The 15467-nt window shown below is 33.6% G+C and overlaps 1 protein-coding gene across 2 annotated transcripts in view; it reads right to left on the bottom strand.

The window, feature by feature from the left end:
• LOC124372836 (cathepsin B-like) overlaps nt 1-14406 on the bottom strand; it is a 34925-nt gene extending 20519 nt beyond the window's left edge. The window contains exons 1-2 of one of the 2 annotated variants that reach the window (XM_046831241.1): nt 14186-14406; nt 7117-7260 (exon numbers count right to left, since the gene is read on the bottom strand). In XM_046831241.1, the coding sequence (XP_046687197.1) occupies nt 7117-7257 (141 nt within the window). In that variant the 5' untranslated portion in view covers nt 7258-7260; nt 14186-14406. Of the gene's footprint in view, nt 1-7116; nt 7263-14185 lie in introns of both variants that reach the window. The other variant, XM_046831240.1, reaches the window with a different exon arrangement.
• Nucleotides 14407-15467: the final 1061 nt, after the last annotated feature.

Genomic DNA, 15467 nt, shown 5'->3' with positions numbered 1-15467 from the left:
TTAATAAACATTTAACTTAAAACAAATAAGCACATCACACATAACCATAACATTTTACAACTAACAGATATCAAGAAAATAACATCTATCAGCTTGTTACACAATAATAATTAGTCACCAACAATAAACACTACTTAAAAGTAACAATGTCATAAATAATTTACAAAGACTAACAAAAAACCATTACATTTAAACAAACCAATAAATATTTTAAAAATCCATAGGAACAAAGTGTAAATTTTAAAGTATAAATCAAACAATAACTATGAATACATAAAGTAATTTTCAAAATATAGCAGTAATATTAAATTATTTAAAAATAATTGAAGTCAAAGAACGAAAGGTTTTTTAAGTCATATTAGTGTCAAGTTCCTCTGTTTTTACTCCTTCAGCTACTAAAAAAAAAAACCACAACGGCGTGTTGTTTTTGTGGTATTGTAAATATGCAATCCCACAATAGTACAGGAAACTAATTTCTAGTATCTAAAATAAACTAAATGGCTTGAATTCATCACTGCTACCATCTATAGTAAAAGTGGATAACACTACTTCCATAACTATTTGCAGCACTACAGCAGATAGTAAGCACATCATTCAAATAAAACAAAATACTGGAATAAGTATTTTATAGCAAGTAGTATTTCTGAATAAATTGTGTGTGTGTGCGTGTGTGTGTGTGTGTGTGTGTGTGTATGCGTGCGTGCGTGCGTGCGTGCGTGCGTGCGTGCGTGCGTGCGTGCGTGTGTGTGTGTGTGTGTGTGTGTGTGGTGTAATCTGATATTCAAACAGTATACTGTACATGCCAAACTTAATCTAAATCAATAGTCTACATGCTGTGTGATTGAGTATCAAACACCCTAAACTCTAGACATACAAATATCACACAGCCAAGATCATTCTTCACACACTTTTGCATTTATAACATTAATAGCATTAAAAACAGATTTATTTGAATTTTTACGTTTTTAAATGTTCTAAACTCTTGTAATTCTTCATTTAATGCACTAAATAACACTGGAATTGGTTTTATTTTGTTTTATTTATGGAGTAAATAATTTTACTAGTGGCTTATAGTAGCAATTGCTGCTTTTGATTGTCAAAACTTGATGACACTTAAATACAAACAAATTTGTTATTACATTAATTTTATTAATTATGTATTAATACATATTATGTTAAAATAAAAAAACTACTTCTGGGTAAACAATGTTTTTGACAATGTCTGGGTATTGTCGTTATTGTCATTTTTCTTTGAATGTTTCTATTTGCATCTTTATTTCTTGAGGTACTCTTGCTCTACTAAAAGTTATGTATAATTGTAGATGACTAAATACTGGATTTCCCAAATAACCTTTTTTTTAATGGTTTGACTTTGAGTTGCATTTATCATCATGTCAAAGGTTAGACATAATGGAAATTGTGTTCTAACAAAAGAAAACACATGTTTTTATCTGTTATTAGTTTTATTCTTGGAAGAAATACTGCTTGAACTTTTTCAGTAATTGTATCCAAGTGTAGTGATTTTCAAATACAAATTTCACAACTAGTCTTACTCCCATTTACCAGTCAGAAGACAAATCCATATTTCTGATTACCCTAGGCCTTACTATAGTTTCAATTTTTATTTTTAAATGTGTAGTGGCCTTTCCAGTTGGTGTTATTGAGTTTAAATATTCCATTGGTATATTTAACTTTTCTGTTTCATCATCACATATTATGGAGTCTATACTAAAGTGACAATTCTCTACTGTAGGAATTGTGTTAATACTTTGAGTTTTTCACATGAGTTTTGATTAATAACAACATTGATGCTATTACTACTCGAACTGGCAGTACTTAAGTCCTGTAGAGGCTTGCAAGGATGCTAGGATTTACAACCTTTTCATAAAACATTTTTAACAATACATCTTATCATAAATAAACAAGTATTGTACATAATTTTTTACACAAACAGGTATAATTTAATAGTGTAAAAATAGACTATAAGAAAATTATATGTACCTATGTAATTCCTACTTGGTACCCTTTTAGGTATCGGCTTATGGACTGCACAGGAAAGTTGAGTTTCTTTGAGGCCTTCAAAATCCACATTTATTACAGTAGATGATTTTCACTAACATTAATTCACTATTTTGACTAAAGTTTTGATAGAGTAAAATAATATAGAATGAATTTTACTGGCTACAATATTTTACAAGTATACTGTATATATTGTATAAATTCACTTTTCTGTAACACTTTTATAACATAGCACTTATTTCACAAATACAGAAGACACAAAATAACTGACTTTACAGTAAAACAACAACAGAAACGGAATAGGTACAACACTAAAGTACACCACCAAGATGGCTGAACGTATTACGATTCACTTCCAATAGCAGGTGACTTTCTATCACTCACAATAATGTCAATTGGCTGTAGGAAAAAATACATTACTGTAATCACCAAATCTTTGTCAAACCAGTGGTGCCACTTTAAAGGTTAAAATCATTTCCATAAACACAATTGTCTATAGAGTTGTCACACATAGACTCTATTGGAACCTTAATGACATCTTTACCTAAGTCAGTATTTTGGTCTATTACCTAATTGTATTAACTATGTAGCAAATTCCTTTTCATCATCCCTTGCTTGCAAATTTTTTGTAAGTATACCATCTGATTGGCAGGCCAAATGTTATTCCTTTGAATACACAATTCAATTACTTCAACTTTCCTAATTTGGGACTACAGGCAATAATTGTCTACAGTCTCTAACAAAAACTATGATTTTTCCATCTATTGGTCTTTGTACTATAGTTACACACAAGTAATAGTTATCATACAATAAACAATCAATGCAATGAACTGCATCTACTGGAACCATTGAAGCTTTATCAATTAATACAATTATTGACAAATTTCTTAATATACTATTTGTATTCTGTTATCAGCACACTTTATGGATGAAAGAAATGTTTCAGTTAATGGAGTAGGAAGTCCAAATAGTGTAATATGTGTATTATTCTGAGAAAAAAACCAATGAAGCATGTGAGAAAAGTGGTTTCCTTTTTAAAATATAAAACAGTTAAAATAACATAAGAGATAACAAGCCAAAAAGTTAAATACATTTGAAATAGACATAAGAGACCGTTGTGGTCAAGAATTTAATCAATGCTTAAATATGTCTGGTGAATTTAGAGGTGTGCAAGAATCAAAGAAATCTAGCGGTATTATATTCACCATGTGTTGGAATGTTCATATGTGCTGTTCTTACTTAATCATGTGTTCATGCTGTTTTGCATTTAAGTTATGGATTTTTTATTATATCAACCAACTTTACAATTTTTTACCAGCACTCCAAAAAATGGAGTATACTTTTAAATTAAATTAAAAAGGGTCAATACACAGCTTCTGACACCAGATGGAGTTTGAGAGTAAAATATGTTTTATGAAGTGGTGGACTGTTATCAAATAACGATTTTGTTATGTCTTCACGCCAATCTGTAAGTTTTCTGTAATCTAAAAACTATGTTATGAGTTGACTGCTGAAATCTGCAGTCTTTACTCACTTGAAGATATCCAAGAAGATCAAAACAAACTATTGACCTACACTGTCGAGCAACTTTGTCTCACAACACAATGTTCAGATTTCAGGAAACGTAAAAAGGTTAGGGCACAATGAAGTTGTTATCAATTTAGCTTATATTTTGCAATATACAGTGTGCTTCAAAAGTCCTAAAACGGTTTAATAATTTTGTAGCCATTTTTTGTAAAGCAATAAGACTTGGTATATCAGTATCATCCATAAAAATCTAATTTTTTATGTGAATTTCAGGTTTTTCCCCTAGGGGGACGGCCCACAGGGAGTCAGAAGAAATTGTTAAATTAGAGCATGGGTCGAGATGTAAATCAAATTAAAGGTCTCTTTTTGTAAAACACAATACCACAAACCGGACTTCAAAGGTTTACTCAATCCAAGATTGTTTTAACACATTCACTGCGGCAAAAAGCACAATATTAGGGTTACCAGATGCTGAACAATTTTTATGTAGAAAAAAACTTTCCTTGTACGGTAGAAAAAGGCAGGATTGAAGGTGTAAATGATGTTTACGGCCGAGTTTCCTGGAACTGTGATGTCACAATTTTCGGCCCCTACTGGGCCGGCCGCATATTGTGCTGGTCCCGTACTGTCAAACATTGTTACGAGCGCTCTGCTGCTGATATCACTTACTTGTTTCATTGAAAGTCCATATACACTGAATGGCCTTGCCCCAAATAATCCTTCAAAAGGTGTAGGACAAACTTCACCGTATGCCCTACACCACCTACGGTAGTATCTGATTTGCCCATGTACATGAGGAATCTAAGAATAAATCCCTGATGCTCTGTCAAAGTGTACAATTTTGACACCAAACTTGGGCCTTTTGCCCTTGATGTACTGACGTAAGTGTAATCTTCCTCTCCACAGTGCCATAGCTTCATCGAGAGATAACTCTTTTTAAGGGTAGTAAACATTTCTCATGTTGTCGTTGAAGTAACCTACAACGAACTGAATTTTTTCTATGGAGTTTGCAGTGCCGGGGTCAAAAGCATTGTCGTTTGTTTTGCAAAAATGCAAACAACGCATAATGGACAAGAACCTGTTCCTCGACATAAAATTACTAAAACACTTGAAATTGAATAAATAATCTGTTTTCCAATAGTCTTGGATTCGATTCATTTGTATTTTGCCTGTGTGCAATAAAACGCCCAAAAATGTCTTCAGCTCGGGTACAGTGATGTCTTTCCACGCATTTATTCTTGATTTCGGTATCAAGGTTGGTTTACTGTATACACAATTGAATGCATAAGCATTTGTAAATTTGCAAATATTTTCTAGGAAAACATCGTCAAGTACAAATGTGAAAAAATCTATTGGGGAACCAACCCCCAGTACTGATACTAACAAAGATTCGGTTCTGACGAATTCAATAGGCCTCATACCTGTTGTTGTAATACTCCAAGTAGGAACCTCAATAACAGTAGCCTCGTCGTCATTTTCAGAACAAGTAGGTGAATTGTCTGATGAAAAGTTATCAACAACTCTTGGTATGAAATCCACAGAACCATCTCTGTCGTAGTTTTGTTCATTGCTGATGTGAAAGTTAGTCTGACCAGAGGTACCTGGCACTGCAGGATCCATTTTTATTAAAAAAAAAAACACACACACAAATAATGTAGAGAAAGAATTACACAGTTGATATACACAGAAACAACACACTGAACACTCAAAGATTACAACGGGCTCCTACTGAAAAAGAACCGTGACGGGTAAAAGCGAACGAAACCGATCACAATAAAGCGTTGGACATAACCTAAAATGCGGCAAAGATTCAATAGTCTACTACGAAAGGCTGAATTACACTGAGGCTTTGTGTGTAGAGCAGCAAGGCGGCCCCATCTGGGGACGCCCGTACTACGAGCGTAGGTCCGCCGTCCCCATATGGGGCCGGCCGCAGTGAATGTGTTAATTGTATCTCTCAACATCAATTCATATGAAAACCCATTTAAATTGATTACAAAGGGTTCTACAATGTGATTTTCCAACTATTCCAGCCCACATGTTCACTTTTTGGGTTTCTGTGTATGGGTAATTCTCATCCAGTGAGGATTGTTATTTCTCCAATAAGTGTAAACATAGTTTTGTCTAAAAAATACAATCTTAGATAAAAATATAGTTCCTATACACACCTACCCATCATTGTTTCACAAAATTCTATTCTTTTAAAATGGTCTCCCGAAAGCTCCTGAAGCAATTTCACCTTATAAGGACGATAGTGGTTTTGTTTTAAAATTGACTTATACCGTGAAAATAGTTGCAGCTCTTGTTGATGTATGTGGCTCTATGGTCACAATAGCCCCTCATCATAAGCAAGGGTTATTCTTTCAGTTTCAGTCAGAGACATCACAACAACAACAAAATACACAAGTCAGTGTTGATAAAACATATGTTAAAAAATCAATTTACACAGTACAAATCTTCACTTGTACAAAAATAAAATCTAAAGAAAAATTAAGTTTCCTGTCTGAACGTATTCTACAATCAAATTAGATTAGATAAACAACGAATCACTTTAATGTTGAAGTGACATTAGGAATGCCATCAACAACTTTCACTTACTAAAAAGGATGTAAAGGCTAATGATTTTTCAAGATTAATAATCACATTATTGTGATCATTGTTGCCAAAACACAAGAACTAATGCATGGCATGGCATCAATGAAGACACTCGGCAAATACCTCATGGATTTGTTAAGAAACTGTAAAAAACACCTCCAATTTGGATAGGTTAAACCTTTTGAGGTCAGGTCTGCAGCATTGTATTCTACAAAAATACTTTTAACTTAATGTACATCTTAACCTATGCTCTAATTTAAGATTGTATTCTGACTCCTAGCAGGCCATCCCCCTTATGAGATATAAAAAACCTGACAAACATTTAGATCTTTAAGGGTAATACTGATATACGAAGTCTCATTGCTTTACAAGAAATGGTTACAAAATGATTAAACCGTTGTGACAAATTTCGAGCACACTGTATATTATATTGAACAAAACTTGCCCAGATTATTTCAGCTTAAAAAGAGAAACTGTAGCTTGACAAAGAAGGCAAAAGCTGATGCAGAAGGCCTTATACACCATTCTTCTAAATTTGATACCATTATGTTGGCTTTTATTAACTTTAGGTAAATCTGCAAATAAAATTAATTTGAATAATTTAATTCTGGAAACTTAGGGTATTACACTAGAAATAGAACTTTTAGGGAACAGTCTCAGATTCTTACATTGTGGGGGGCAGCAAAGGTATGGGCGGCCCTGATAAAACCACAGTTAAGTGAAAAATATGCTTTGCATCCCACTGCCTCTAATCTGCAAGACAAATTTCTTGTTAATTCGAGGTATTTCCCTACCCAGTTCACTTAGCTCACTTCACGACAATAAATGTTGCGTGTTCATTTCTGATTTTGTGAATAGGAATTTTATTAAGAGTATAAAAAATAAGTATGTTGCCAATGTTCTCCATATTACAAGAAATGTACACTTTTACAAAATAAATTCATTTTAACTAACTACATATAAATTTTATGGTACCTTCCATGACGACTGGACAGAGTTGATGAAGTGAATAAATTCATCAGAGAGAGGATCTAAATGAGGAGTCTCTGCATTTATTAATGCGCCTGCAGCTACCGAAACCACTATAGACAAGAGTAAAATTTCTACTCTCCCCATTTCCTGCAACAGACAAACACATTTTACATTCAATTTTAAAATAAGTTAACAAATATATATATGCAAGTAAAGACATTCTCAAGTGGTAATGGAAAGTATAAAGCCCCTAAATGTTCTGCTGCACACAAATAATGTAGAAATTTTTAACCATAATATATTTTAGTCTACCAAATGATATTGCCCACTTATTTGTAATAAGATCATTCCAAACCTTCATGTGCTATTGTTTCTACAGAGTATTCATTTAAGATCATGTGACTGCAAGTCAATTAATATAGTTCTTCATGAAACTTGTTACAAAACATTAGAAATTAGTGTATTATCATTTACAGTAGGTAAGTATAAAGGTAAAAAATATATAAGTAGAATCAGAAATGTCCTTATTCATTGACGACTCAAAATTACAATAAAAAGAGTAATAATTTCAAATATAAAATATAATCAGTTAAGGGAATATATAGATAACAGAAATAGCTTATAACAGTTATAAATTATTACAGTGTTACTGTAATAGCAGACTTCACCATTCATTCTAAAACAAATTTAACACATTCGGTGCGGCGCGTCGGGTATACCCGTCACGCGTGTCTACCGCCGCAGCCTGGCAGCGGGTTTACCCGACGCTTGTCCCCTCCACAGTTACTGGCTCCGTCTGAGCTCGGCTTTTGAATGAGGAGGTTGTTTTCACTGTCAGGCCCTCAGATATTACTCCTTTGTTCTTTGTGCGCGCTAGTCTAGGCTTCCATTCTGATATCAGTGTATTACCTATACTTTATTGTTTACATTGTATTGTGCTGTGTTTAGTGATAAGTTTGTTTATTATTTTGAGTACTTTGTTCATGAATATGGCGGAAACTTCTGGTAATAATTCAGAAGACAGTGAAAATGAACTTTCAAGCAGTGAAGACAGCGCGGAAGAATACGACACCGACTCATGGTGAAGAAGGTACGTTTGATCCAACATGGAGTCCTACTACATCTGGTCATCGTAATATCCCTTTTACAGGGGAAAAACAAACTTCTTTGGCCAAAACCAACACAAAATAGGCCAGTTGATTGGCTTTGGGTTTTGTCTGACATTATACTAATTGAAAATATAATACAATTTACCAACTTCTATGCCAGGGAACTATTTTTTGGCCCCAACTTGGAACCTCAGTCACGCATAAATGATTGGAAAGACCTGACAGTAAATGAATTTAAAACTTTTATTGGAATATTGTTGCACATGGGTACTGTCAGACTGAACAGAATTAAAGATTACTGGAAGAATTATTATCTTTTTGATTTCAAGGTCTTCAGGAACTCAATGAGTCGAGACAGATTTCTTTTGATTTTGAGGTGTTTGCATTTCAATAATATTCATTATATATGGATAATTATTATAACAGTCCTACACTTGCTTGGGAACTTCTGCAAAAAGATACTTATTGCACTGGAACTCTCAGAAAAGACAGAAAAAAAGCACCACCAGACTTGAAAGCTATTACACTCAAGAAGGGAGAAAAAGCAGAACGTTATGCGGAGGGGGTTATGGTAGGCAAGTGGAAAGATAAAAGAGTTGTCAATTATATATCAACAAAGTTTGAAAACTACATGGGTGAGGCAAGTAACAGGCGTGGACAAATGAAACAAAAACCCATTCCGATAATACACTACAATGCCAAAATGAAGGGTGTTGATCGCAATGACCAACTTTTATCTTACTACCCGTGTGATCACAAGTCCCTGCGCTGGTATAAAAAAGGTTTTTGTCCACGTATTGCAGATGTTTGTCACCAATGCCTATCACCTTTATTGCTTTGCAAATCCTGAAGTGAAAATTCCCTTATACGACTTTAGGTTGAGTATCATTGAGGAACTTCTTCCATCAGACGACATACCTAATGTCCCAGCAAAAAGACAGCGACTGACTGAACATGTCATTTCGAAAATTTCTCAAACTCCTGGTGGAAAATCCAGAGGAAGAAGGTGCAGAGTGTGCAGCAGAGAAGGGAAAAGAAAAGAAAGCATGTATTTCTGTTCGCAGTGTCCTGAAGAGCCAGCATTGTGTGTAGTGCGGTGCTTTGACAAGTACCACAAAGAATAAAATTTGGACCTTTTTATGGGGGTAGGTGGGGATGTAAATAGCTCTAAACAACACATGTGTGGTGTAAATAAACATTAACAATAAATATCCTACAGTGCTAACTTAAAAATGTTTGTTCTTTGTCTTATTTTTTGTGTTTGGCTTATAAACTAAGTTCACTGGCTTGATGACGGGTATACCCGACGTTTTTGTAATTGACTAATTTTGTTCCCAGAACCAGAAAAATAACTTTTAAAAGTGTTAAAGAAATTAACTTCAATAAGAAAATCTGAGTACTTCATTTTGTTTAACTTAGAACTATTAAAATTATGTGTGTGTCTCATCTGTGGGCCTGGTGACGGGTTTACCCAACGCCGAATGTGACGTCATTATCAGCACAATAGAATCTTCTCAGCTGACTTCTATCAACACTTCTGAGGTCCATGTATGTTAATATAAGAATTTTATGTAAAAAAAATTTTAGGCCCGTACCACTGTTTTACGATTTGGCATGCAGCACTCAACGTGTTAAAGTGTTCACTTTATATGCCAAACAGTTATATACAGAAAATATAAACTTATGAGAATGAAGAGTGTAAGTTTTAAGTAGTATAATTTTCTTCTGCTTCTATGATGTACGTGCTCTCACCACGGCAATATTGCTCGTCATGCTTCTTTACTGAATCGAAAATATTAGCTTTTACAACACTGGTAGTAAAAAAAACCATTAATTGAATTTCTACTGAACATACCTAAAACTAATTCAATGATAAATTTAATACAAAATCTTAGAGCACATTATATAGAGCTTACTTAAAGTTAATATATTGTTATCTTTAAATACGTGTGATACTCTTTCAAATTTCTTCAAACTAAAAACATTCCTAACAGCATATCGCTGGGCCATAACAATCGGATTTAAAACAGTAGCACTGCTGCCCTCATAATGAATTATGCCATATCTTAAGACACCCTCAAACCACGAAAAATACAGCTTTAAAAGGTAATTTATATCAAGGAATTCTCTCATGTAGAATAGTGCATAATTTATCTTTCTTAATTTTTTTACTAAGTGATTACTGTAAACATCTCATTTTAACATCCTATCTATGATCAATCCTAAATACTTTATGTCACTCACAATTTCAATAGGTTCACACACACATTCATATAAACAGAGATGCTTATGGCAATAGAATTTAAAATCTACCTGCAAATCTTTGCATGTCCTATCTCTTTCTGAGTAAAATATGCATTCTGTTTTACTAACATTAATTAACAGCCTGTGGTCTACAAGCCATTTTTATATTGCACTCAAATCATCTGATATTGATATCCTTAACCTATTTTTATTATACGATGAATACACCAGAGCTGTATCATCAGCATATGCAAATATCTGAGAATTTAGTTTTAATTTCAATAATTCATTGATATATATAATAAACAGGAGGGGTCCAAGAACACCTCCCTGTGCCACTCCATATTGCAACTGTAAAGTTCCGCTTATATGATCCTCAATTTTAACTGCTTGTTTTCGGTGTTTACAAAATGACCATATCCAAGATAATGCATTATTTCTAATTCCATAACTCATCATCTGCTTCAGCAAAATGTCAACATCCACCAAATTAAACGCTCTCTGAAAATCAAGGTTAATTGCAGCAGTAAACTTGTTTTTATCCAACGACTCAGCAATATGTTGAATATGACTTTCTAAGGCGATATCAGTACCCTTTTTAGGTAAAAACCCAAACTGATTATCAGCTATTATAGAATTCCTTAAAAAATATTCTAATAACTGACACTTGATGACGGACTCAAAGATTTTAGCTATTGTGTTAATCAAAGATATGGGACGATACGATGCCAACTCATGTGGGCTTCTAGACTTGAAAATAGATACAACGATTGCAACCTTAAAAGCATCGGGGAACACACCCTGCATTAACGATTGCGAAAATATATGAAACAATACAGGAACAAAAATATTTAAATTTTTCTTTATTTTTCTTTATATTTTTCTTTAAATTATAATTATATGGATATATAATTATAGTCATTATACTAACTATACTATACACATGTGTGTGTGTGTGCGCGTGCGTGTGTGTGTAAACTCCACATTTGCATTGAAAAAACGGCTTCCCGCCATAGCTATGTCATGTATAGAATAATTATTATTGGACATTTATAAAGCTTTTTAGTGATTTTTATAATCTTTCAAAAAACCTATATTTTGCAATTTTGCATATTTTAAAATTACATTTTAAGATAAATATGTAGTTTTCCAATTGTATTCAAATGTTCTCAACAGGAAACTAATCTATTTTAGGCAACTTTTATTATGCAATAGAATTTGTGGTAAACTATTATTATTTCCCACAGATTTTAAAGTTTGTGATGTGGTTTTGGGTAATTTTTTTGTTTATACATAATAAGTCCGACAAAACCCCAATAAAACTATAATTGATTGTTATAATATGAAACTGTAACTCAATGTGAAGAAATCAATATGTACACTACATGAAAAGTATAAAACTTTCGATAGCATTTATTTTAACTGTGTTACCTAAAACGGTCTAAAACCACATTTAGCAATTCCTTTAAAGATTACACTTTCATTTCCAGAAAGAACTTGTACGTGGTTGTAGACCAACTACTTCACAAAAATTATTAGTGTTTTAATTTTAGGTTATATCTTTATTAGTTCATAAATCTACGGGACCGGGCGGAATCAGGAGAGGATAACAAACTAAGGGGGGAGTAGAGCGTAGGTTAATTAGGAGTGGATATAAAAGGACATTCACGTTAGAATTTGAACTGGAAGAATAGTCTACCAACTACATATGAAGGTAATTTCAGAGTTTTTCCATACTCCTTTCTGTTTTTTGTCTCTTTGGTCATAATTTCTACCTCCATGGTAAAGATCATTCATCTTTTTCCTTTGTTATTTCAGTTTGTTTGATATTCTGCAACTTCTTTGGACATCTATATATTGCTTTTCCTCATTGGTTAGATTAGGTTATATACTCATTTACAGGAACCGTCATTACCATTCTCCTTTATATGCTAGTGGGTGATATTTTTCCGCATTTTCAATGTAAAAATTATTGTGAGTGCACTTTATATTATATTAGCTATTAACGTGTCATATGGACAGAAAATATATTGTGTTGTTTTCTTTTACTTCGTAATATGAATTTTAATTCTTTGGGTACTTCTGCGGGTAACGGTTAGCGGCTATATAACCGCTACTGTGTAGAATAGTATGTTTAAGTGAGCTTGAAATATTTTTAGTTCTAAAGCCTTTTGGAATTTCATATTTTACTGATTGGTACTATCTCGAGGGATTTTTACGTATGGTGCCTTCAGTACAGGACAGCACCAAGTGTGCTACCGCAGCTTGGACTGACAGTGGGAGGCATTAAGGGTAGGGTACGATAAGTGGACCCAGTTTTTTTATATCGAAGAATGTAATCATCAATACCTGTTTGTTTTTTTATATTTTATAAATACATATCCTAGTTTTTATTCATTATAACATTATTACTTTTTATACTGTAATTTGAAATACAAAGTAATTCAGAAATTATTTAATTTGGTATAGGTAGTAGTAGCGAGTATTCTTTGCTTATTGGTGATTCGATATTATAAGAGTGTTGGACACTTATTATACTGCAGCCCAGAACTGCCTAGTGAAGAACCAACAACCGTGCAGTGACCTTCATTGCCTCATGGATAACCAAGATGACCATTATTATACTGTGGCATGTTAACTCTAATATTGTCAATTATTTTTTTTCAAGTTATTTATGTATTTGAGTGTGGATTACATGAGCAGTTTTAAATATTAAGAAACTAATTTAAACATTTTTAATTGGTTCGCGTTTTGCAGAGTGAGAGTATGTATTCATCATGGAATCGTATGTTATTTTTAAATCATGAAAGAATATTTTTGTTATCGGAAGTTACCAGATAGTTTTCAAGTAGGTGTTATGTAAATATGAAATTAGGTAAGTTATGATTACATTAGTTTTGTTTATAATTTTCTTAAATGTTGAGTCATTCGTAGTCAGACCATCTAGAATTTGATCTATTAGCAATAGGTACTTCCTCAAAGGATGTTTTCTGTATGGCGCCATCAGCGCAGGCTAAGGCTGCACTTTTAACTAGAGGTACTTGTGTGAGGCCAATATGGATTTTTACTATCAGATGGTCTAAATTAACAAAAACATCTTTTATGTGGGTTCCCCTAATTTCACCTTTATTGTTATTTTACATATACAAAGATAGCATAAAGGGTGTTGTCATGTTCTACAACTTCATTATTTGTCATTGTCACCCTTCACAACCTTATATGTATTTCTTCAGGAGGGTGATAGCAATACTTGACTTGAGTCAACTGGCTCAAGTCAAGACCTCTATATTCTATGAAAGAATTTTTTGAGGCTGCACAACAATGAAGAGACGACATGCAAAATTCATGAACTAAAATAATTACAACTGTGTTCACTATCAAAATTAATGTTATTGACACCATTAGTATCTTGATGATACTGTAAAGAATTATTGTATTGTATTGTAATAGGTTAATAACGCGAAAATGTTATATGAATTTTTGAAAATTATACCACAGCCTACTACTGTTGGAAGTTTAGCAATGTCACTGCTAGGGTTAATTCCAGTATTTGTTTGCTTTGGCAGGTTTATGGAGTTTTGAATAGAAATGTGACAATGGTATGCTTGATAAAATATTAGTGTACTAAATCTTATTTTAAAATTTCCTTTATCTAAATAATTATCTTAATGTAACGTATGTACTAGCCTATTTCTAACGAACACTACTGTATCCCAAACCTTTTTTTTCAGCTAATATCTTCCTTTAGCTCTGTTCCCTCACTTACGACAGGCACAGGAAAACTGTTTTAAAGACTCAAACTCAGTCTATTTTCCTATCTTCTAATCTTCTTTTGTTATTCATGTCAACAGCTGACTCATAAGTTGAAAGTACAAAAAACTATATCAACGACTGGTTATTAATTATGTACTGTGATTGGTGAAGTTCCAAAACCCAATAGAAAACGTTTCCCTCAGTCCTTAGTACTATAGTTCGTTGGTAGTATTGACAAATGACAATGTGTTTTGTATGTTTTTTTAACAGACGACACTTTTTGTTTCAATATGGCTTGTTTGAATTAAACACAATTCCAATACAAAAACTACTCTAGGATCTCCAGGTGACTAAACCTTTGCGATTGAACAGTCTCTGGCACTTCTCTCTCTCTTTAGGACAAGTTGGTTAACATGTCCGGTTGGTTAACTGTTTGACTGGTGTGTTGGTGTAAGTCACCTTTGCCATCAAAGGAACCGAGACAATACTTCATATCTTCTCCTTATTCTTTGGTAGTGAGCTTTACTTAGGTACCACACAGAATGGAGCATTAGTCATGGTACCTCGTTTTTGATTGACTAAAACCATTTGTTAAAACTAATAAGAATACTTTATTGAGTTTAAAATACTCCATTTTTTTTAAATTTACAGTTTTATCGACTGTTTACGTTAACATTTACATAGTTTAAATGTCATGGGAGGATGAATTTCAGAAAAAATTTCAGTAAGTTGGAAATACTTTTACTTTTAATGCTTTTAAATTCAGTGGACACACGCATAAGAAATCGGTTCCTAAATATTGGTATACTGTTGACCTATTTATAAGGGCTTGTTCACATGAGCGCGACGTGTCGCGCGACTTGTGCCGCGCGACGCGTCGCGCGACTAAAAGACAACATATAACTATGGCAGCATACACATGGCGCCGCGCCGCTGAACCTGCCGCTAGTTGTGTCGCGCGACTCGCAGTATACGCGTCAACCGCGCGACTTTAGCGCTGCTCCAGTTGCTTGCTTGTTTTGTATTGGAGCGTACACACGCCGAGGCCAGGCCAGTGAGTGATATTGGTGAGTGAATATGGAGATGGAGCAAGACCCATTTGACACCGAACGTTTTATTGATGAAATTGAAAAGAGAAAGAGCATTGTGGGATCTTGAAAGTCCAGATTACAAGAACAGGGTTTTAAAGAGATCTGCGTGGGAGGAAGTTGTAGATATATTTTCTAAAACTGAAAGCACAGTTGAAGA

This window comes from Homalodisca vitripennis, unplaced genomic scaffold (genome assembly GCF_021130785.1).
Source record: "Homalodisca vitripennis isolate AUS2020 unplaced genomic scaffold, UT_GWSS_2.1 ScUCBcl_4150;HRSCAF=10156, whole genome shotgun sequence".
NCBI lineage: Eukaryota > Metazoa > Arthropoda > Insecta > Hemiptera > Cicadellidae > Homalodisca > Homalodisca vitripennis.
The sequence above is the reverse complement of the archived record's forward strand: the minus strand, read 5'-3'. Positions and strand labels throughout refer to the sequence as shown.